This window comes from Empidonax traillii, unplaced genomic scaffold, assembly GCF_003031625.1.
Source record: "Empidonax traillii isolate 1590-97213 ecotype Southwest subspecies unplaced genomic scaffold, ASM303162v1 scaffold1731:size67478, whole genome shotgun sequence".
Lineage (NCBI taxonomy): Eukaryota > Metazoa > Chordata > Aves > Passeriformes > Tyrannidae > Empidonax > Empidonax traillii.
In genome coordinates, this window is record NW_020956924.1 from 27,466 (window position 1) to 53,025 (window position 25,560).

Consider the following 25,560-nt stretch of genomic DNA (forward strand, 5'->3'; position numbering starts at 1 on the left):
AAGTGTGGCTGGTGAACGTAGGGAAGGAAAAAAACCCTTCCTCATGATTTACAAGATATTTGGCTTTAAGATGTTTATCAGTTTCTTTGACAAAATGATAAAAAGCACCCACTATTTATGAGCCTTGGACCTCTGCAGAGTCCCTGGCTTTCTGCCAGGTATGTAATTTTACTATGAACATATTCTGATTTTTTAATGGAGTACATGATTTGTCCTTGCCAAGCCTGTTGTATGGAATGTCCATGTTCTCTGCGAAGACAGAATTCAAACCAAAGAGAGGTCCAATTTTTACAATTTATTCTCAGGAGAACTGAGCCAAGTCATGCTCATTTCTGTCTTTATGGAGCACACTATACTGAATAATTAACAGCTTCAAATCTAGCCAATTTGCAGAGTTGCTGAAGCCACTCTGCAGTGTAGATGAGGCTGTTAATAATCAACATTGTGGCTTACCTCATAGATTAACAAAAGAGAGAGAAAAATGCCTTCATGCCATTTTATATCTAATGTTCCTGCCTGCTTATACTTTATTCAGATGAGACAATTAAAGAGTATTTATTGCATAAACAGGGTGACAAAACTCTGAAAGTGTCAAGTCTTGTTTATTAGTTAACCAAAACTAACCCGATGTAACACAGAATTATTTGTATTTCTTTGGGTGAATTCTGCATTCCATTACCCTGATGGAACAAGCTGATGGGGTTGCTCCAGAATAATTGCTGAGAGGGATTCAGTCTGCTGTGTGTAATAGAAGATACACTGAATTCAGTGGCAGCATTCTTTAATTAGAGCCAGGGGTTCCTGCATGGCCTCTGCAAGATGGCAGTACCATCCTCTAACCCACTCATCCACTTTAAGGTTGCCTCATTTTCCTTGCACACTATTTCCCCCTTATTATAAAGGCAAAGTAATGTATTTGGAAATAAAATAAATTCATACCTAAAAATTGACCTAAAAAGGTAAAGCTTTTTCTGCAACACTGCCCTGTTAATGATACAAATCAGGAATTACTGTTATAATTTGTTTGAAGAGTTGGAGTGTCACTGTTAACACTAGCTGAATTACTCTCCAAAGTATGCAGGCTATGCAGTATCACTAACTCAGTGTGGATAACTTGTAATTTTTAACCTCTGAAACTCCGAGATTTTACCTACATATCTTTAAGACTAGTATGGTTTATTTTTTTTTAATAGTTTTCTGTGTTATGCTACATCTCTGTCTCAGCGGAATTAGCAGGCTCAATGTAAATTTTATTTTCTTGTGACCATTTCTCCATGACTTCTTTTAAACTGATCTCAGCTTTTAATAGTGCTCATTGATTTTTCTTGAGTAAGATAGGAATTTAAAAAAATCCCCAACAAACCCTACATTTCTTTCTGATTTTGCTGATAGTCTGGAGAGCTGGTATTATGGAGAGTTCCACCTCAATTATATTCTTATTGCCTGACCTTTAAACCTTCTGCAGAATGTGGGATAGTACTCTAGGAAAGTGTCTAGCACCTCAGGACTGCTAGACACTGTACATTTAAAAGGAGTGGAAAGCAAGGAAGACTAATGACTTTATTTTAGTTCAGACTGGGAGGAACAATGCAAGGAAATGTAAAAGGGATGCAAGAGGGACGCAAGAAGCTCATTTTCAAATAGGCTGTAACATAAAAGAGTATTTCTTAAGCAGGGTCAGAAAGACACAGCATAACACATTGCAAAAATACACTTCTATTTCCAGTAAACTAAAATCAACAGTGATGATTTGGAAGGATGTCACCATGAAGCCTGTGTCTTCCCAAACCCACTGATTTAGGATACTCAGACACAAAAGGAAATCAGGTGATCACAAAGCTTCATAGGGATCAGGAATTCAGAGGGCTCAGTAGATACGCTTACCAAGAAACAGTGACCAAAAACCTGCTAATTCCAAACTGAGCTGTTACCGTCTTGTGAAAGAGGCGTAAACAAACATTATGCCTGAACATAGTGGATAACGTGTCTTTCCTTCCTGCTTTGCTTACACAGGCTGAGCAATACTGAAGATGTTCATGATAGCTAATTACTGCTTAGTCACGTTTCTAAGCAAGCTCTAAGCATTTCTAACCAGAGAGGTGATATAAAGGCAAACTACCACCTCAGCTGAGGCCAAAACCTCAGGCACAAAACAATCTGAAGCTTTAGGCCAGCCCAAAGCTCCAAAGCTGCTCTGATGAACTGCCTCCTGTCAGCAGGAATAAGGCATCCATCCATTTTCATTCTTTGTGGAAAAACCTTAAAATATAAAATTATTTTGATCAATAAAAACAACAATAAAAAAAAAACTCAAAAAAAAAAAAAAACCCACAAAAAAAACAAAACCAAAAAACAACCCAAAAGAACAAACCCAAATCAAACGAAAAACCAAGTCCAATAAAAGTTTCGGTGTAGTGCTCTCCAAATGGAGAAATCCAATGCACTAACAACGAGAATAATCCCTGCAGCACTGTTGCAGAAAACTGTCTGGGGATTATCATAGATCATATAGTGCATAGGAATCTGCAACCCAAAGCTATTTTTAAAAGGTTAAACTCCATTCTCCATTTGCCAAATGCAAGCTGAAAAAACCCCAGTTATTCTGGATTACTTGCCACTGATGAGAACAGTGAGAAACATCTAGTTCAGGGTATTATCTTTTTCTTTGTCAGCTTTAAGTATCCATCTTCTCCAAATCAGAATGATAGAAAGTTTACAAAAAAGTTAGGAGGAAAGAATGAACGTAGGACATGCTGATGGATCTCAAATATGGAAAAGAAGACTATACATAAGTTGTATACATCAAGGTTTCCACAGTGATACTAAAAATCTATAGACTGAAGGACTGTACCACATTCGTTCAAGTAGCTTAGGCAGGCTCTTATGTTCTTCATGAAAGTTCAACTTTCACATTGTAACATCCACAAACAATGATTTCTAAAAGAGTCTCCCAATTCCATGGCACCCTGACAGGCAATAGTGTCCTCAGTTACTGCCTTATTGAAAACCTTTCTTACATAGCCTACAGAACTATGATGAACTTGAGAACTATACCTTAATAAACCTCAAATTCTATTCTTTCACATGTAGAAAATGCCACAGCAAGGCTATCAACAATGCCTTACTGAAAACGCAAGTGAACAATGCTACGGTATCTTAAGGTATTCCTTACAGACCTCTGAATCTCACCTTGATTCTTATCTTCAATGTAACCCTATCTTGTGGAAATCTAAAAGACTGCCCAACATTTCCTAGTGCTAGGTAGAACTATTAAAGACCATTAATGAAATAAATATTAAAAGAGATTAATTATTCTGTGATAAGTAGAAAAAATAAGATACACAGAATACCTTTTAATCTAAGAGACTTCTTAGGGTAGAAGAAACATAAAGATACAACTTCATCCTTTTGGGTCATAGATAATAGCCAGTACAAGAATTAAAAATACTGAGGTTTTGGCTAAGTCTAACTTACTGCAACTTAGTCAAGACTAACCATAATCTAGTAGTTTGTTTTTCAATAATAAATGTCCCAACTGAAAGTAATCATGCTTAAAATGCTTGCTTTTCTTTCTGCCATGTGAAATTTAGATGTTATGTTTTGCAAACTTTGTTTTGTGTGCTATCCTGCTATGGTTCATCCTATTATGACCATTTCATGTTTTTTTTTTCTTTTCCTTTAAACATTTCAATGTCAAGTAAGAAAATACTAACAAAATCCACAACCAAAACTCCACTCCTTGTGGAAATTATTTGAGCATATATTCCCAGACCCAACTTTAAAGAAAAATTCTTAATCCAAGATTAAAGTTTTATTCATAAAAATAAGAAAAATTGTACAACCCAAAGCATGAGCTATCTGAAAACAGAGTTTCAGTCTTCTACATAATATGTATTCTTAACATCCACTTGAATATATTCATACTCTCTTCAGAAAGTATCATCGTTCAAATAAAATGTGTTTATAACGAAAAGCCACTAAGCTTTTTCATGGTATTCTCAACTTGGTACTTCTGTGCAGAGGCTTTAGTGGGTGTAAACAGCTTTCTAAAATAACTCAAAGCTTTCCCCCTCAAAAAATCAGTATGATGTTTATTTCAAGAATTTAAATCTACATAAAGAAACAATATATTTTAAAATCTTGAAAACAACCACATGTAAGTAGTAATGGATATCCTATTGTTTACTCACTACATCTGGTTGAGTTCTGCAATACATTCTACAGACAGAATATCATTCTAGTTTAAAAATTGCTGTACTGCGTATCATTTATTGTGCTATACCTTTTCTCATAAGCCAAAAGCAAAAGGCTTTCCAAACTATAAAGACTCATGAATCCAGTCAGACAACTCATACATGCAACTTTCCATGAAGAGGCTATACAGGGTACATTCATGGTCCAGGTTTCCTCTCTTTCTACAGTGTCTCTGGCTAATCTCATCTGCAAATAGAAAATCAACAATCATTTCTATGAGTCATCAGTTACATCCAGATTTGACTCCTGGCCAAGAGCATGTCTTAACTTTCCAGTACCTCATATCTAATCTAAGTTTGAATTAGGTTTAAACGTTTCTTTCAACACTTTTAACCTGAGAAAGCTTCCTCTTTTTGACACTGAAAAAACACTGACTCTGTTGGTCAGCAAAAAAAGGAATAATCTTGAAGGAGCCTATCAGACACAAACCACGTCCAGACCACAGACCAAATCCTTTTCATCTACAGACTTCCCAATTTCATCCAGGCTTGATCACACTATTTCCACAAATACTCCCTCAACCTGCACTGTCATGGGTTCAAGTGGCTGAATTTCTGGTAATGGGGGCCATAGAGATAACTTCAGTTAGAAGCTACTAGAAGCTTTTGTTGTTCCATGAAAAAGCCAATGATAGCCAGCTCTAGGATGGACTTCCTACTACTAGCCAATGGTACGCGCTTCTGTGATAACATATTTAAGAACAGAGGAAGAGAAAGCTGGTGTCACAGAAGAAATTCCAACCAGAGAGGAAAGCAGAGGAGAACATGAGACAGCAATGCAGATCTCCTTCTCTCCCTCCAGCAGGGGAAAGACTGAAAGCCAAAATTCCTGCTGCCTGTGGAAGACTGTTGGGGAACAGAGACCCCCTGCAGCTCATAGAGAAGCCTACAGGGGAGCAAGTGAATGCACAAGGAAGCTGAGACTCTGTGAGAGGCCTAAGATGAAACAGAGTCCTGCTGGCGATCTGTGGCCAATGGAGAGAGAAACCTACGCTGGAGCAAAATGTCCCGCGTAGGACTTGTGGCCCTGTGGGGGATCCATGCTAGCGAAACTTATTCATGACCCAAGGGACACCAGATTATGGAAGAACTGTGGCCTGAGGGATGGACCCACACTGGAGAGGTCTATGGAGGACCATCTCCCATGGGGAGGAACCCCACAGCAAACAGGGGAAGGACTCAAAGCCATTACCCCCTGTAACTGTGGTGATGACCACGGTGATGACCATGGTGAAGCAAGTTGTCCCCTTGCAGCTCATGGAGGCCAGCAGAGTTCAGAGGGAGAAAGACCTCTGCACCCGAGGGAAAAGTGACCCCCCAAGACAGTGAACTGGGAAGAGTTCCTGTCTAAGAGATGGATTTTAACAGAGGAAGAAGCAACTGCTGGCTGTGACTTCCCCCACCTTTCCTGTCTCTCTGCACTGCTGGGGGGAGGAGGGAGAACATGGAGGGAAAGGGGGAGTGGAGGGAATGTGTTATATTTTAAGATTATTTTATTCTTTTACTCTTTAGTTCTTATTTTGTTAGCTATAAATTCAGCTTTTAGTTTAAGTTTGTTAGCAATAAATTTAAGTTCTATCCATTTTGAGTCTGTTTGCCTGTGAAAATTAGTTAGTAACTGAATCTCCCTGTTCTTATCTCTGCTCAGGAATTCTCTGACTGTTTTTTTTCCCCCTCCTTCAAGAGGAACAGAGTGGGGAGGGGGGAAGCAGTTTTCAGTAAGCATTTAAAATCCATCCAGGGTCAAAACCACAACATTGCTCTCACCTACTCATTAGGAATGTCATTGCTAATTTATCTTCTCCTTTGCTGGTTCTCATACACACACGCACTTAAATACAGGGACATCTAAGTGCAAAACTCGGCGCACAGGTTGGTACTGCAAGGCTTACCTGAGGACAATTCCTCTTATCCCCATTCAATAACTATTCCCTTCAGCTCAATTCTTCTCTGGTGTGATGAACACAAAATCTGTGCAATAGGTGAAGCATCAGTTCTCATATTATTTATTTTTTAATTAATCAACCAAGTCTGGTTGTTCTGTAGGTATCCATCTTCTGTCTAAATGCTTACAATTCAATTATAATACCTTTGGGATTAAATAAATGATCTGCTCTGTCTCCAATTATCACACAAGATAATCATCATGCTTCTTTTCACTTGCGCAAATACCATTTTACAGAATTTTGTTCTTACATCACTCATGAACAAACCTAATAGCTGAATTTGGCTCTAAGTTTTCCGCATTGAACTTCACAGTAATTTTAAACTGAACTATCTTGTTCCCTATTGATAGATTAAAACCTTGAAAGAAAAAAAATGTCTCAACTTAATGAGCACATTATTTTTCCATTTCTTAAATAAATACTAGAAATGGGTCTGACTTTCAGCTACAATTGTTTAAAATTCTATCTGCCTTTTAGTGGGGAGGTTTCTGTTTATACTGGGTTAGTGTTAGTGTTGAATGAAGATTTTTCCGTAGGAGGAATAAACTAGTTTCTTTTCAAGCCTTGTCTCCTAAGGCAATCTAAAGCCAATCTCTTCTTGTCAGCAGCTGACAAATAGTATTGCTTTCACAGAACATACTATTTTTTAGACACCCATATTTTCATGGTTTTGGCAGGGTATTGCTATTGTTATTTATACTCTAAAAGATGTTCTGCAGATGGTTAAAGTAATGTCAAGTGTTTGCACAAGCTGAGGGACTGCTGTGTCTTTTCTGCAAAGGCTTCACTTCTAGGTTTATTTCTGTCATATGACAACAAAAATAACAGTATTATGTAGCTGTGACTATTACCCATGTTTGTAAGGTCCACAGATAGCAGTATCAGTTACCTCTATTTTCTTAGACTACAGTAAGTAATTTAATAAGATTATAGACATGCCCACTTTAGACCAGGAGACTGGTGTTCCAATAAGGCTCTCACGGACCCTGGTACAGTTTAAAGGTTTGATACGTTCAGTCTTCTGATGGATATTTATCTGAGGAGGAGGCTTAATCTGTGTTCAAAATAAGCACACCTTGCTCTCACTAAAGCCAGTTCAAAACACTGTTAAAAAAGTAGGAAATTGCTGCCTTTTGCATAAAACTGAGTAGTTAGAGATTTAATGCTGGAGGTTTTCTCTCTTTTGGAGAAGTTGCAATCAGCAGCTCCCATTCTCTTGGCAAATGTCCATACAATTAGCCCACAGGGTACTGTCCATAGGAACAATTATATTTCTCTTCTAGCTGGACCACTGTGCAGAGAAGCGTGAAAAATCAATGGGTCTAGAATAAATAGGCGAGAGAATGATCCGCAGCCTACTGAAGGGGAGGAAGTATCTTTAGAAAGGTCATTCTGGGAAATCTGAACTGGCCAGCTACTGACAACAGAAGGAACTCCTTACAACTTACTCCTAGCCTTCACTAAGTACATGAAACTTGAAAGGGTAGGAGGGCAAAGCCTTTTTCTTTATTTGTGCACAGGATGTACTGACCTCATCATCCCAAGAGGATCAATGATATGCTCCCTGTAGACATCTAAGACAACTCAGTCTTCACCTACTGTCACAGAAACTCTGAACATCTGTTCCAAATTAGCTGCTCTTCTAATATTACATTTCTTTGGTTTCCTAAACTAAAATTTGACAATACACAAAGATGATGAACGAGCATACTGTAGAAAGGAGCATCACAAAGCTGCTGACTGGTTACAATAGCATATACATTCTTGGACTTTTGTGCAGATCTTTTATAACAGCCTCAACATGCTTGACCTACATGCCATGTTATGTCAGGTCTTCTCCAATGTATTTTCTCACTATACCTTCAGGAGTATACTTTGTGTCACAAGAGCAGAGGATTTATGGAGCAAATGGTGGAGAATACTAGATATTAACACTGTATGTGTTTTGTTGGAGCTATTCTAAACCTACACTGACGTAGCTTTAGCCTGGTTCCATGAATTCAAGAGCAATTAGCTCCATGAATTCAAGAGCAATTAGCAAGTGAAGTACCTTAGGCTTGTTCCCAAAGTACATCTTGTAGTTTAGCTTCATCCAAAAGGAGATATTGCAGTCTACAATTTCCTTGTGAGGGGAAGAAGGGGGCAGACACTGATTTCTTCTCTGTGGTGACCAGTGACAGAACCCAAGGGAATGGCCTGAACTTGTATCAGGGGAAGTTTAGGTTAGATATTAGAAAAAGGTTCTTCATCCAGAGGGTGGCTGGGTGCTGGAACAGCCTCCCCAGGAAAGTGGTCACAGCACCAAGCCTGACGTAGTTCAGGCAGCATTTGGATGATATTCTCAGACACACGGTGTGATTCATGGGGATGAACCACATCTGCATGATTCATGTGCAGGTTCAGGAGGTGGACTCGATCATTGTAGGTCCCTCCCAGCTCAGCATATTCTGCGATGCTGTTCTTCTCCAACTCCAAAAGTCATCTATATAGGACTGCAGCACCTTCTTGTCACTAAAATATGCCTATTCTTCTGAAATACATTGGTTGTTGAAAAACAGTCAGACATTAGTTGGGAGAAACAGAATGTGCTGGGACATAAACCCAGTAAATAGAGGTGCTTTTTTTGGGCTAAACAGTCCCCCAACTTATTTATTTAACTAGGAATCACACAAACAGTTGCAACAGCAGTGCACAGGGGCACTGGGGATAGGAAGAAGCAACTAGAAAGGATAAGACTGGAAAGTAAAACTGTTTTTATCATTGACAGTATTACCTTAACAAATCAACTACTGCTAAGTGGAGGAAAAAAAAAATAAGTGCTTTGGAGACTTAAATATACTTGAAGATGTATATTGCTGACTGTTCATCCACATTTGTCTTTGCAGGCTGTGGAAAGCTTCCCCTGCTCACAGGCACACACTGAGTTCTAATTCTAGTAAATTAACGAACACAGTTTGGTCATGTCCTCTTCTACAGTGGCCAATGTGAATAGCAATTTCGTTGTTTCTTCTTTCATCAAACTCTGTTAATGAATTCTGATTCTTTTCCTCATTGTAAACAACTCTCACTCAAAATTGCAAGAGCCTATATACATTTAGACTATGTAGAAGAAAGAAATTTTTTTGCTATTGGGGTAGCAAGCCACTGAAAGAGGTTGCCCATAGAAGCTGTGGATGCCCCATCCCTGGAATTGTTCAAGGCCAGGTTGGATGTGGCTTTGAGAATTCTGGTCTAGTGAAAGGTGTCCCTGCCCATGTTAGGAGGACTGAAACTGAAGCTTTGGGTTTCCTTCCAGCTCAAACAATTCCACAATTCTGTGATTTCATCTGAAAATTTACTTCCTTGCATTCATGCCTATTTTAGAAATATTACATAAAAGAATTTTTAAAAAGGTCTTACAATTTGAAGCAAAACTGTAAGAACTACAAGGCTGCGTAAGCATATATGCAATTTATGCTAAATGACATTTTCAAGTGTTGCATCTCATTATTCTATTACTTCTTCTCATTAGACACTGTCCATACAGTGTCTACAGTTCATAAAGAATAATCCTCTGCAACAGTGCATACAACCAAATCTCACTGATAGTTACAGCTGCAGTGTCCTGATGGTTTCCTTGCTATGGACTCCTCCCAGCTCTGTCTTAGAGCACATTTTCTCTCATCAACTCCCAAAAACTGCCTCCTGTTTGAAAGAAAGGAGACTCACATATCAGGAGGTCTATTCAGCTGAGTATGTTAAAGTAATACACTGCAGCTGCCAGCAAGGCCTCAGTTGTGCTTAGTCTCTATTGCTGCAATGCCTTCTTCCTCCAGAGCCTCCTTTCTGGCTGAAACTCCTTGGTAAAGAAAACTTTCCTTTAAAAACTGTACTGCAGTAAATTGAAAGAATTAAGTCAAAAGGGATTCAATTTAGAAATCTCTTACTTGGTATGTTACTAAATATTTTTATGATTGTACTATAGTTCTTAGAAGTGGATGACTTATTATAGTGTATACATAACTATGTATGCAAACATATAGGCTTAATAGTGTAAATGTACACTTTCAACCAGAAATTGAGGAAATACACCCAAAGTTAAACCTATCACCAGATGTAGGATCGAGAAAAATATCTCACCATTGCCAGGAAAGAAAGAAAAAAAGAGAGAACTATAGCCATATGAAACTACTTTGATTTTTAGTTCTGGCTAACTTTAAGACCAGATCAATGCTACCACATGAAGTTTTCCAGAAGATCTGTACAGAGCTGAAGTACTTGTGTTATGGTACACTGTACTTATATTGCTTCTCACAGCACTTCCAGTTAAAGACAGCTCTTTCTTTAACATATTACTTAAAGGTACTGGTCAAATCTAAACAGCTCTTGAAAAAGTAAAATAGGCAAGTAGAATGGACAAATATGCATATGGGTGGATGTCTGTGCAGCAGGAAAGGTGATTTATAAGCCAGGGGAAAAAAGGAAGAAAGAAAGAACAGATAATTCAGAACATGTAACAAAATAGCAAGTAGATAAAAAAACAAGTACAGAAACAGTAATAAGAAATTAAGTTTGAATAAAAATGACTGGATGTTAAACTTCAGTCAGACCTATATCTCTGACACTATCTTGTGGGAACACATATGATGGGCTATTTCCAGGCTTCTCTCTAATCCAATTGAGGTCACATTTAGCTTGTAAATTATTTATATTCTGGGATTTCTTATCTCTTGACTCAGCAATCATCTTTTTTAAATTAAGTCTGTTCAGATTAATAAATAGCAAACAACAAAAATAATATGCCATAATGAGTACGGTCTTTTACCAAAGTTGATCTGTGGAATCAGAAGACGGAGTATTTTAATTCAGAGCAATAACCTTTATCACTTGAGCTAATAGATTAGGTTCCTGCAGCAGATGATGACCCCTCTCTTTTGGTGAGCCAAAAGCACAGGTTAAGCACGGGACACCTTCCACTCATCACAGAACAGAAACAATTCACTAGACAAGCTGACAAAAAGCAAGGAAAACAGTTACTTCTGAGTCTGAAAAGGAGTAAGATTTTCTACTTATAGATGACATCCAGAACAAATATCTTCTGGAAGACAGTGCAGTCAAATGGAAGAACTAGGGCACACTAGAAATCTTAGGTTTATTCACACATTAGTATGGAGGTACCCCACTCTGGCTTCAGAAGAACTTTCAGTCTCTTCCATCTCTGTCAAAAACACACACGCATATGCCACCCACTTTTCCAATTTTCCACAAGTAGGCCATTCCAGGTCCATGCCCATCTCCACACTCTCTACTGTACTCAGGTGCCCTGACCCAAGCCTCGGCGTTGAGCCCACTGGTGCTACACAACCCTCAGAGTTGTAAATGGAAACTGAGACCTCATTATGTCTACTAAGAGGGAAGATGATGCTGTGCTCTCTGCCACTGCATATTTCTTTTCTCCGCAGCTGCTAAATGTGCATCATTTCTTACATACAAAAATTGCTACATTAATTTTAAATTAATTACCATTTATTAAAATTACCAGGCAAAAGACTTACAGCCTTAGCTGTTTCCAAACTAGTACACACCTTCAAGGCATCTACAGCTGTAATGATACCCAGGGTGGATACGTCTTCACAGAAACATCATATATGGCGCAGAAGTAACCATTACTGGAAGCAGGACATCCAAATGACCTGTCACTCTGCTTACACTATTAAGCCTTACATCTCAACAGAGTACCTGCTAAGGAAATTGCAATGCTTCTGATACCCCAGATAGGTCATTCAGAATCAGCCTGGGTATTTCTACAGAGCACTGTGTGTGCTTTCTTTCCTAGAGCTCCACATCTGAAGCATCTTGCATGCAAGAAGCTTCCTACATTGTGGGAGCAACTGGAATTTGAAGAGCTTTGTGGTCTGAAGTAAATTACAGAATCATAGAATATTCTGAGTTGGGAGGGACCCACAAAGATCATCAAAGTCAAACTCCTGGCCATGCACAGGACAGCCCCAAGAATCGCACCATGTACCTGAGACCGTTGTCCAAACACTTGCTGAACTCTGTCAGGCTCAAGAAGCGTTCAACAATTGTACTCAGTTATGTGCAAATGGCCATTTTCAGAGCTTAAGATACAGATACCTTTCTAATGTCAAAAAAACTCTGTACCTGTCAAATATTACATTTCTAATCCAAGGCAGAAAGAGGTTGAGTTCACACCAGCATATAGGTTTCAGACAAAGTCAATTTTTCCATCAATCTTGTTCTCAGCAAGACGTGAACTCTTTACATTCAAACCTCAGTGAAAACCACTGAAGTACACGACAATCTGGTGAAGATACCAAATTATACAGGATAAAACAGATGAGGATGAACTGTGACAAACTCAATACAGGCATGATGAGATGAAATGACATGGCAAAAGGACAAATAAAGTTCAATGTAGCTATACATAAAATTATGAAGATTATAATATCCTTATGTCCCCCTATGCAGCCATAACACTTGTGAACAAAAATACAGCTTCCTAAATGCAATGACTGGTAATGGCCAGTTCAAAATGATCAAGAGTGATATCTTTAGGCCACACTCAAAGCTAAAGAGAAGATAGAAAAGTCCTTCTGGGGAGACATTATGAAGGCACAGAGAATGAAACAAAGTTCTTGTCTCTTCCATCTTTAAACACTACAACAGAACTCAGTAAGCTCCAGAGGCGGCTAGTAGGATGATCAAACACTGAGTAAGCTGATATTCTTAAATTTGAAAGAGACAGCTCAGGAATGCATAATAGATACTAATTGATCCTTGATTGATACTGGTAAGGAAAACAGATCTTCCAAAAGAAGTAGAGGACACAAAATCAAATTAAGAAAAAGCAGGTTCCAAATAAACAAAAGAAAGTAGTTCTTCAACCACAAAGATAACCGGTATAATTCCTCACCACAGGATATTGCAGATGTTCAAACTTTACATGAATTCAAGAGAAAACTGCACTTGGTAGTGGGACAAAAGTCCATTGAAGACTACTAAATTCACTGAAAACACATCTGGCTGAGATGCAGTCTCAAATAATTGGAGGCTGTAAGAGTACATGGAGAAAAGCATGGTACTTGCTTACTTGGTCCTTATGCTTTTCCCTGGTGCACCACTTCTGGCTATCATTAGAAGCAAGATGCTGAGCCTGGTGAATCTTTAATCTGACCAAATGGGTATGTGTAAGTAAATTAAAGAGTGATAGAGCTTGGGACCTGGAAATTGGTCATCTATATAATTTAATTGATAGACCCCAGCTGTGAAGGTCTTTTGCAGACATTTCAATGAGTTCAATTAGCATTTCCCCATATAATTCCCAGGCACAGTTCAGAAGTTAGCATAGGCTAGGGACCATTCCCAACAGGCACTTTTGATTAAGCCTGTTTCAAAGGGCAAGTATGTTAAACAGTAGGAAGAGGACCAGATCAAGCCAAATACCATAGAATGACTTGATAAGCCCGGTAACATTTAGCTTATTAGGATAAATGCCAACGTGACTGCTTTTATTTCAGGGAGAGACTTCCTGTACAAATTAGTAAGCTTTTACTTTTTCCCCAGAATATCTGTGTACAGATTATTGTATTTCTGTGATTATATGTGATCTGCCTGGTAATGAAAAGAAGCCTCAAACAAAAAAACTTGTAAGCAATATTTAACCTCAAAGGACTTTATGAAAAAAAAATCTTAAATGCTACCCAAAAAAAGGTTCAAAGAGATGACTAAATAGTTACAAGATGAGAAAGAGAAAACTTTAATACTTTTCTATATAACATTAGGAGACAAGTCTGAAAAAACAGTTCACGTCTACATCCATCTGGTAAAGAAGCCAGTCTTGCCTGCATGAAATAGGATTTAAAGGACTTAAAAAATCCTTCTCCCTGCCCAAATCAAGTATCTGCATTGATGTTTAGCACAGGCAAGAGCCACATTTTCAGCACAGTAGCACCACTTCCACTCCCATCCAAACAAACTAGGGAACTGGACTCTTAGTCTTAATTTTTCAGCATTTTTAATTACAGACCTTTGAGGTTCATGACTGTCTTCTATTCATGCACAATAGCTTCTATTTGTCGAGTAGATTGGAAGTAACTTGAGTTATTTGGTTTCATCGCTGAGATTTGTGATACAGACATTAAAACATTAGAACGACTAAATAATGACTAACTTCAGCCAGTGTGTTAGACCTAGGAAAGATGATTCCTTCTTCATTTACTTATGCTTATTTAAGAAAAAGCATATTGAAGATTGAAATAAAAGACTACACCTGGGGACACACTGGAAGTTTATAGCCTTGTATGTTCTGAATGGATGCAAGATAGAGGAGTATTTTATTAGGTGTGAAAGTAGAAAATGTTGAACCTCCAGGAAATCTTCTTGACACTAAGATCTATTAGGAATTGTCTTCTAAAGGAAATAGAGGAAGCCCTATTTCCTGGGATAATTCAAATTGTACTTCAAAAAATAGTAAATATATACAAAGAACATCCTGCATTTAGATGAAAATTAAGCAGATGAAAATCTTTTCTATGTTCAGGCTGGACAAGTCCCAGACTCCTCCTCTCTTCTCACATGTATACACAGACAAAAGCACAATTAAAACATGCAAAAAGATAAAAGGATGAAACTCTGGAAATAATATCATTATGGTCCTATTCTCAAAGTTTCTTTTAGTAAAATACATGTAACTTTTTTATTTATAGCATTTTACTGAGAAGTACCAATCAAGGAAATACAGTAAATTAACTATCAAATGTTTACAAGTGCACATCACAGCACATAAACTGCTGCATACCTCAGCTGCAATGACATCCAGTTTTAAAATCCTCTATTTCAAATGTGAGATGGGAGGGGAATATGCTTTATAAAGCAAAGCAGCCAGTCCAGGAAAACTGCAATTGAAGAGTCCCTCTCCAGAGCACAGCGATCCTTCTGCTCAGTCACCCACAACTTCCAAGTCCCCTAAGATATAAACTAGCGCTATGATTTAGTTATATAGCAGCAAACCTTAATTGCCTCTCTAAGTTAAAAGAGAGAGGTTTTATACTAACATTCTGAAGTAGCTAAGGAAGATAAGGAATTTGGGATTCCTAGCTCCCTGAAATGACTATTATCTGTTCGTGACAATTAAGTCATGTTTGCTCAGCTATAGTTAAGATGTAAATGTGTTGGCTTTTCTATCTCCACTATTTCAAAACAAATTTAGATTTGTTCCACACATGCTGTCAAATGGTAGCGAAATTTATATAGTGTTCATGTTCCACATGTCCCACAAAACTGCATTCTCAGTTTTCTAGCTCAGTTACAGAAAGAATCATATCTGAAGTACACTAAAGAATATACACATTCTATCCAAAAAGGTAAACAAAATGACTGAAAAAATGGGAGACTAGGGCAAAGAGTACTAGCTTCAGTGAGCAAAGGAAGCAATAAACAGGAGATTAAAAGAGAGTGAATTACAGATTTAAGAAAGGAAAAAAGCATTTTAGAGATTATTTGTCTGATTAACAGGCTTTGGAACAATTCCAACTCCCAAGTGATGCACATATTTCAGTATCAAAGTAAATAATAATAAACAAGATTTCAATCTCTGCAGGTTTTAAGGTAAGTCTGAGATCGTGAAACTTACAGAGGCTGAAAGCCAGGCCCAGAGCCTGTTAGTTAATCAGGCCAGGTTGCTCAGGGCTGGTCTTGAAAACCTCCGTGAAAAGATGCTGCAAAACCACCTTGGGCAACTCGTTCCAGAGCTTTACTGTCCTATCACAGAAAACTATTAACTGGGCATTAAAACCAAACAAGTATATATGTTCAAAAAGAAACTGTTGTGCTTTTCTCTGTGCTTATCCAATTAGACATAAGTGATGCCTTGCACAATTTTGATGCTATTAACAGAAAATGGCAAAATCATTTAAGACAATCTCACCCTCTGTGATTTCATGAAGCAAGTCTTTCTTTAGTTTAATTCCCTTTTGACTTCCTATCGTTATGAAATGTAATAGTCATATTTTCTATACCATATTGTAAAATTACAGCTCTAAGCAGTATTACAAGGAGGACAGATCCACATAATTTAGCCTGACTACTTGGTAGCAAACGAATTAAAACTGCTTTCAGCATACACTTTTTCAGTCGTGCTATATAAGGGTAAACCAATGTTTTTGCTGCAGTTATGAGACAATCATATAAGACTGTCATTATTTAAGTTACACAAGGAAAACAGAATACAAAGTAGAATTAAAATAAATTCACAGTTACAGTGTACTTCCTTCGAAAGGAAAACTTGCAGCGTAACACCTGCACACGCAGCCTGTAGCTTCCCTTACCACTACTGGGTTATGCAAGGGAGAACCAAGTTAAACCATGGCCAAAAAAAAAGGACGAAGGCAGAACAAGACTTCTGGATTCCTCAAGAAGAACTAACTGTGGCAAAGAAACCTTTAAACAGTCTGAAACAATCTCCCTCAATAATTTAAATTATGGACGTTTCCCGTAACTGTAGTGTACAAATGATCACTCGCTGTCGCCTCAGTTGTCTACGTCTCTATGGTGTCCCCAAGGTTTGCTCTGCCCAAGCAGAATATAATACAATAAATCAACTAAGTTTTATTTAGCGAACCAAGAGGCATAAGGCTGAGCTGGTTTCAAGTTTTCAGTCCTATGGAATTATAGGGTCACTAAACCTAAAATGTGACATTTTTGTTCACTCCCGTGGAGAGTTTGGAATGGCAAATATCCCATGTTTAGGCAGCTGTGTCCCACCCTAGGTAATATGCAAGAATCTTGTTCCTTAATACGCAAGATGAGGCAGAATTTTTTGGTAATAGGAAAATTTTCCACTTCAGGCTTTGTAATCACATTACACAGAAAATAGTATGTATAACTACTACATTTTGTGATGCTGTGTTAAAATGTAAATGTGTTGATGTGTTTTTTTTGTAGTGGAGTTTAGTAACTGGAAACTCAACAATGTTATTCTTAAATAATTATTAAAATTAAAGCTGAATTGATTAACTGCTAAAGGCCTACTTCCCATAGCCTGAAAAACATACTCTTTCTCACAAATATGTGTAGCTTCTGATGAGACTGGCCCAAATTATTTTCAAGTTATCGCTGGTTCATAAAGATCCTTCCACTCTTACATTTCCCTTTGTCTGAAGGACAGTTAAATGCAACATAAATAGTTACACTGGAAATACTTTTAAATGAGGTCTTTTAACTATCTTCTGAATTTACAAGACAAAACCAAAAAAAATGGTCTAAATATGCTGATTCAGCTTCCACATAAGAAAAAGAAACTACCCGTGGTTGGGTCATTTTATCTCTGCTTCAAAATAAGGGAAAATCAAGCAAAGAGAGTGGCAGTAACAGCTGGAACCATGTGCCTGTGCCCAAACACAATTTATTCATAAAACTTGAGGAGAATGTAGCACAGCTGCAGAGCAATTATGGGGAGGGGGAAAAAAAAGATAAAGAAAAATCCATAAGCCCATCAGAACTGATGAATAATGATACCACCAAGGAAATAAGATCTGTCAGTGCAGTTAGAAACACTCAAGCTTAACAAGTGTGTTTTTTTTAGAGACTGAATTTTCACATTATAAGTGTTAGTTGCTATGGATGCTGGGTTTTACTTCTGATACTACTTCTGTCCTGGCTACTGGAATACTTCCTCCTTTAAAAAACTCCACATTTTAAATGTCTTTAAAATATGAACATTGGAAAGATGTCTGACACTTCTGAAGAGGTATGGTGGGTGAGTGAATACACTGATGTCCAAAGCAGCCTAATCGCAAATATATTACACTTCTTTAAATTCAGAAGCTGCCATCTACTCTCTATTTTCATCAGTCTGAATATTGCCAGAATGGCAGTATCTCTCATTCTTCATCTTTATGATATATAAATCCAGCAGAAAAGTTTTTCTGCACCTTTTTCAGACAATGGGTTGAAGCACAGAGAAATTATCTATGATCCAAGAAAAGACTCGTCTTTGACGTCGCCTAATCCAAATTAGCAAAAATTAGTGAAAAAGCAGTAACCAGCCTACCATGGTTAAGAACTGAAGTTACAACCATAAACTAGCACCACTGTTACTTTAATTCCTGTTAGGCAAGCCAGTAATAGGCTCCTCCTTCCACTTGGCCCTCAACACAGACTTACTTGCCTTTGATGACCTGAGCAGACCTGCTTTTCTCAAGTCATACAGGAAGATGAGGTTGCATCATCTAGAGCCACCCAATGCTGGCATTCTGTCAGCCACAACAGCCTGCCACAATGCCAGTTTAACTCCCACTTTCAAACATAAGCTATTGAACTATTTCTGACCACTACAGAAAATACTCAATTAGGATAAATTACTTCAAGCTCCATTTCTGGTAGTCACTGGTGAAGAACAAGGAAAGGCTTATCCTGGAATTTAGTCTCAGAAACATTTCATGGCTGTCAGGAGACTAAGAATGTGCTCAGGACAACACACTAGTACATCAAGCAAAGGGACTGAACTGTCAGAGGTAAATGGACCTGCATTCAGCTCAGGCCTTGGCAGTCAAGTCATTTCTCTCCAAGTTAGATGTGTACAGGAGACAGAACTCATATTGACTACTGTCTAGGTACACAAAACTATGTGAATTAAAATTAACTTTTAAATTAGCCATAATTTATAGTGTAGGAAATGTTATGTTTTGCTATTACAGTAAATTTAGGTTAATAGGAAAACAGTATGTACTTGCGATCAACACAATGTTTCCATAAAAGTGCATTTGAAATGCAGAAAAAGCAATAATTAAGTACTATAAATACGTACACATCATCTCATCATCCATTTCATACTATATAAACAGATATTTACTAGTAGTACCATAAAAATAACATAGCAGCAAACACTATTGAAGTCCAGCAGCTATTGTTCTGTTGGGCTTCATCAGTAAATCTTCTCTTAAGGGAAAAAAAACCTCTAAAAGAAGCACTGATGGCACTCAGTAACACACATAAAAACTCCTTGTTCTTATGCAATTACATAGGAGAAAATTAAGAATTATATTAACAAAAGAGTTAAGGAAGACCCTCAGCACAAAGCTCTACTTGGCTGGCCATGTATCAAATTTTCAAACCAAATAAATAAATAAAAAACATGGGCAGAATAATTTACCTTTTCACCTTCTTCGCCTTTACTACCCGCAAAGCCACGTTCCCCCTGGAACACAGAACAATAAAATACAAATCTCAAACATAAATGCTGTTGAATTAATTTTATTCTTTAAAATAACTTTATTGCAATGAACATTTATTATGAGATAAAAACAAAAGAAATAACTCAGATGCCGATTGTTTCTCATTCAAAAAGGTGTGAAATCTCCACCAAAAAAATGACATGGCTTTTCATAGTTTTGTCAATTCCGAGCAGTCATTGATTTTTCCATTTAGCCTAAGGGATCTTGTCAGATTTAAAAATTCTGAACTATTAACTGATTCTAAACCTGCTCATTATAGTCCTTCTATTCTTCTGCAGAACCAATTTCAATACATTTATTCCTATTAATGCCTTCATTTTAATTTTTAAATATAACTAGTCAGCTATGAAGGCCTCCAACCCAGATCAATATAAAGATACAATTTATGAAAAGAAAACTAACTTCTTTCCCTTTGAAAACCATATCTAACTACCCAAATATTAAAAACAAAACACAAAAAATCCCCCCAAGAAAACACAGAAGAGGTGAGTTTTAAAATATTAATTCAAGCTCAGCTTATTTCAGCATATTAAATTCTTTATTTGATAATATTTCAATAAAAAGACTTGATATAATGCTCTTTCCAGATCCAATTTCCTAACTTTCAGCTCAGAAACGGATCATAATGCACAATCTTACTACATTCATGTCTTCATCAAATAGTCTGCAGTCTGTCTATATTATACAAGAATAACACATGCTTTAGGTTTTTATTAATATATACTTGCATATTATTTGAGACATACAGCAAACGGACAAGCAAAATTATATACGGGCAGCACAAAAACTACCTAATTAAAAAAACCCAATTGATCTTTCTCCCTTAAATCATCTAGCAGGCATGGTTTTCATGTCTTTGCCATGTCTTCCTTAGACTTCAGTCTCATCGCCTCAGTACAACATAAATGGTTTTTACAGGTCTGTAGATGAAAAGAGTAGAAAATTTCCAAAGTAAAAGCTAATGGTGTCTTTTAAAATTCCTTTCAAAAATTAGAAAGAGCAATGTCTAAACATCCTTTTACCCTTCAGAGAGCGTAATTTCCTTAAATAGAAGTCTGAGGTTTAAGTGAATTTAACTGGAACAGTTAAATTTCTAGCAGCAGTTTGTCAGATCTTTCAACTGATATAGCGTCATGTACTAACATCTGAGATTTAAATTTAAAGCTTTGGAGGTGTGCAGATGTATAGATTATCAAGCAGTTCTGGACCTTTCATTAACTACCTACAGTGGCTGCTTTAAGCATGCAAAATGGTATTTATTGAAATAAGCTTCCACATGTCCTCACCTAAAAATGAGAGTCTAATAACTGAAATAATTTCCAAATGTATACAACTTCTGTTCTGTTCTTCTAGTTTCCTTTTCTTTTGAAAGACTGGACCAGATGTTCTTTTGAAGTCACTTCCAACCTGGGTAGTTCTATGATTACCATTCTTCTTCAACCTTTGGACATATAACAGAGCTAACACTCACTTTTGCCAAATTCCTAGAATGTTTTCTTCATTTAGCTTTCCCATTTGTGAGACTGCATATCCTGTATTTACTCAATCCCAAATTCATTATATAAAAATTATTCTTAGATAGAATCAAAGTTTCTCTGACTAGCTTGTGTTCATTGCCTCTCATTCTTTCACTGTATACCTGGTCTAGTCTGGCTCTGGCTTGTCCACATCCTACCAGTAGTTACAGAGAGCAATCAGTCTGCACACCACGCCCCACCCTCCCACTTTTCAAAACATCTCAAAGCTGAACAAGCCCACTTCCCTCCCCCTGCCCTTGCACAGCACGGGCTCCAAGCCGCTGGCCATCTTGGTGGGCCTCCACTCGACTCACCTAATGAGGTGCTGTTTATCCTCTCCTGGGGAGCTGCAAATTGGAAACAGATCTCCAGATGCGGTCTCACAAGCACTAATCACTTCTCTTGATCTGCTGGCCATGGACTTGCTAAGGCAGCCCAAGATGCCTTTGGCCTTAACCAAAATAAGGGCATCCAGCAGGACTCCCAACTCTTTTTCTGTACAGCTGCTTTCTAGAAATTTGGCACCTAAACCTGTGTTGCACTACTGCATGAGGCTATTCTTTCTCAGAGGCAGGACCTTATGTTTGCCTTTGCTTAACTTCTTGAGTTCTGCACTACCTCATTTCTACAGCATATTGAGGTCACACTGAATACCATTCTTGCCATACCTTCCAGTGCACTACTGTATCCTCACATCTGATAACATCCATGAACTTGCTGAGAATGCCATCATCCAGGTTATTAATAAAGACATTAAATAATACTGTCCCCAGTATCACCCCATGAGGTATGGCTCTAGATACTAGGTTGCAGTCGGACTGCAGACCAGCTATTCCACCTTTGATCCCAACAATCCAACCAGTCTTCCATCCACACTGTTGTCCATTTATCCAGTCAGAACCTCATACATTCAAGTATAATAATACATCTGGATACTGAGCCAAAAGCCTGGCTGGAATCAAGAGCATCCACTGCTCTCCCCCGATCCACACTGATGGTCAGTTTATAACAGCAGGCAATCAGGTTGGTCAGCACGATTTGTCCTTGGTAAATACACACTGGCTGTTCAGTCACCTTCTAGTTCTTCTTGTGTTTAGAAATGCCTTCCAGGATTTGCTACATAATTTTCACAAGGACAGAGGTGAGGGTGACTGTCCCACAGTTCACTGGATCCTTCTTGAAGATGAAAGTGATGTTTGCTTGTTTCCAGTCATCAGTGACCTCCTCTAGCTATCATTATTTTTTGATAATGACAGAGGGCAGCCCTTCAGTGACAGCCAGCACCCTTGGACGCATACTGGTTGGTATCTTGAAAATGTCCAAGTAGCTTAAGTGCTTCTTAACACACCCTTCAACTTCAGTGGGCAATGGTTCATTATCACACTCTCTGCTAGGAGGCTTAACTAACCTGGGAGGTCTGAGGGTAAGCTTTAGGGGAAAAAACAAGGTAAAAAAAAAAAAAGAATTGGGTATTGTCAGCCTTTTCCATGTCCCTCATTAAGCAGCATGTCAAAATTTTCTTCACCCTTGTTTTTGCCATGGATGCACTTAACAGAAGCCCTTCATGCTGCCCTTAAACTCTCTCAATAGTTTTAATTCCAGATGAGTTTCTGGTTTCCTAACCCCATCACCACATGCTCTGGCAATGTTTCTATGTTCCTACTGAGCAGCTCACCCCTGCTTCCATAGTTTACTTTGTGTCTGAGGTCAGTCAGAAGCAACTTGTTCATCCACGCTGGCCTTCTGCCATACTCACTCAACTCTCCACATAACAGCATGAACTGTTCTTGGGGTTTTAGGAAGCTGTCCTTGAAGATTAACCAGCTGGGCTCCTAAGGTTTGCAGGACAGTTTCAATCACTCCTTGGCTTCCTCTCTGCCAGACTCAGAAAACTTTGCTCCTTGAAACTCTCCTCAAAGGTCTTGTTTTCTAGGCCCTTGACATAAATTAATTCCTTGTTGGAGCCTCTCTGGTTTCTCCACATCTCCTATGGAATTGAGATTAGAGGAAGCCCAAAACATGACACAGCACATCAGATGCAGCACCATCAAGCATCTGCTACCTGCAGTTTTACTAACATAGACCTATAATTGGTTTACTTTATTCCAGTTGGAGAACAATGTTAGCTCATAGTTCAGTCTCATGTCTACCTCCACATCATTTTCAGCAATGCTGCTGCTCAACCAGTCAGCTCTCTGCCTGTGTCAATGGTAGTGATTAACTAAATCCTTATGTTTCAGAAACACAGTCCAGATTTTTTTGCACATATTTCAATTTAGAAAAAAAAAATATTACCAGTTAGAGAAAATAAGAAATATAATCAACAAAGCATAGATAAAGAAGTTTAGGTAATTTCCCCTTGACAGCATAAAAAATACAACAATATTAGCCACTGGTAATTTGCTTCAAATAATTCAAATGCTGTAGATATAAAAATGTGAAATTTGAAAAATAATACATTTATGACTGATTTAAGTTCTCCTTTCTGTGGTAAAATTCTCATTAAGTTAGGTAAAATATTTTACACAAGTTTTTTCATGGACCAATCACTGAATGCTCATCTTGATACTCACTGCAGGATTGCTCAGCTGATTTTCAGTGTTTTAAATATGCTTGCATATTTAAAGTCAATGAGATCCTGTCTTTGAATATATAAACTGATAGACTGTTGTAAGCTTGTTTCTGAACAAAATGCTGGCTACCTCATCTGCAGAAAGTTCCTTCCTTTCCCTTGTGCAATATTACAGGAAGTATATGCCCAAAAGATACACAAATTGCATCCAGGTCATGCCTCAGAACACTTTCTAGAAATTTTAATAATAACAAAATAATGGGGGCTTTGTGTAGTCTTAACTTGTTGAAGCAGCAGAACTATTTCCCCTAGAATTTGCTAAAAGGAATTAGCTGGACAGACATTTAAATTTAATTCCAAATAACTGCTGTTAAAAACAGCTGCAATCAACAGAAAACAAAATCTGACCCTGAAAAGAGGCCACTCTAATAAATATTATCAGTGAGGTCTATAATACAGATGTCTCCTTTTGCAAGTTCTGGCCTTCCTATAATACTCCACTTCTGGAAAATAGCAAAAAGATTAAAATGGAAGAGTGGAAGAAGCAGTGTCGTCTCATTTTGCTGAGATTCCAAGACTCTCAAACGTCAAATTTTTTAATCTACAATACTGTGCTTGGAAAGAGCTGCACATTTTGGAGACTTAGGCAGCTGCTCTTCATGCAAAATATTACTGCTAGGCAGGTTTGTACCACAGCACCACATGCCCTTTCTCTTTTCAAAAGAGAAGCCAGTAGTAAAGTTCCTCTGTCACATTATATAACTCAGAAACAGGATATGAAATTCAAGTACAATTTATGTAGATATTGGACAGCTGGCAAAAAGGAAGTTGAGATTTCAAATGGATAGAATTAAACTTTTGTTTGTTTGTTTGGTGTTTAGTTTTTCTTTTACCTTGGAACCAGTAAGACCATGTATGCCAGGAGCACCTACTAAGCCAGCTTCCCCCTGAAACAAAATGTACATAGCCGCAATTTTACAAACCTAACTCATGACTGGGCTAAAATAAAAGAAAAAGGCATCTGGACATGCATTGCTTCTCATTCCTTTTCTACAGAACAGCTGAATTGATTTCTAGGGTTATTTATGTCTGTTAGCTTGTATTTCATTAAAATACTTCTCATTTTCAAAATATTAGGCCACTAAAAATTACAGGTTGTCTAATTTTGCAGCAGATACAGCTGTAGGTTGCTTCACACAAATAGACAACAACAACAACAAAAAAAAAAAAAAAAAGGAGAGAATTTGGATCACAAGACAAGCTTTCTTAAGTTTTACTTCAGTCGCTGATTCAGAAAAGAATACTCCAGAAGATGCTTGCATACTAACCAAGTAACTAAAATCCCAACAAGTGTACCACAGCTTCCACTCTCTCCATAATACCTGTGAGATGCTCAAGAGCACACGGATCCGCAGTTGGGTCCCACAGGAAGCTGCACCTACAAAGCTGACTGCTGGCTTCTAGCTCTGCTCAAAGGGGTTTTTCGTATCTTTCCCCCATCTCTAAAGGAGTGTCCAGCCTACTCAGGAGGAAGAAATTCAAATCTTGATCCTTTGCAATCAGGCAAGTTTGTCCTACTTACTAAGTGAATGTTCTGTATATGCTGTTAAATTACTGTGTCTTTTAAAAGAGCAAGTAAATAATCTGTATAGTTGACTGTCATCCTCCAGCTTGCAAATTCTTCTTGCACTGCCCATGAAAATTAAGAATCTGACTAAAGTGTGGGATTTCCATTCAGGAAACCAGATTCTTAAAGGTCTATGCTCAGATAGTGCAAGTAAAACCAATCACCTTGCTAATAAAAAAATGTTTCTAAAAGGTTACTCTTACTGTTACTCAAGCTGAGTAACAGTAAGCTTCATATTCAGTATTTGAATAAGGAATATTTGAGCAAAAGAAAAAATTAATCAACAGCTACAGACAATTCAATTCTGCATTTAATACATGGCTTTGAAAGGAAAAGGTATAGTTAGAAACCTAGTAGTACCTCATCTAGAATTAAAATATAAAATATTGCAGCAGTTTTCTTTTCCATTC

General features: G+C 37.8%; 1 protein-coding gene across 1 annotated transcript in view; it reads right to left on the reverse strand.

Moving 5' to 3' along the window:
• LOC114070888 (collagen alpha-1(XIX) chain-like) overlaps positions 1 to 25,560 on the reverse strand; it is a gene marked incomplete at both ends in the record, with an annotated part of 61,738 nt that overhangs the window by 21,976 nt on the left and 14,202 nt on the right. Inside the window, one exon of the mRNA XM_027908504.1 lies at positions 19,353 to 19,397. Within this exon, the coding sequence (XP_027764305.1) occupies positions 19,353 to 19,397 (45 nt within the window). The remainder of the gene's footprint in view (positions 1 to 19,352; positions 19,398 to 25,560) is intronic.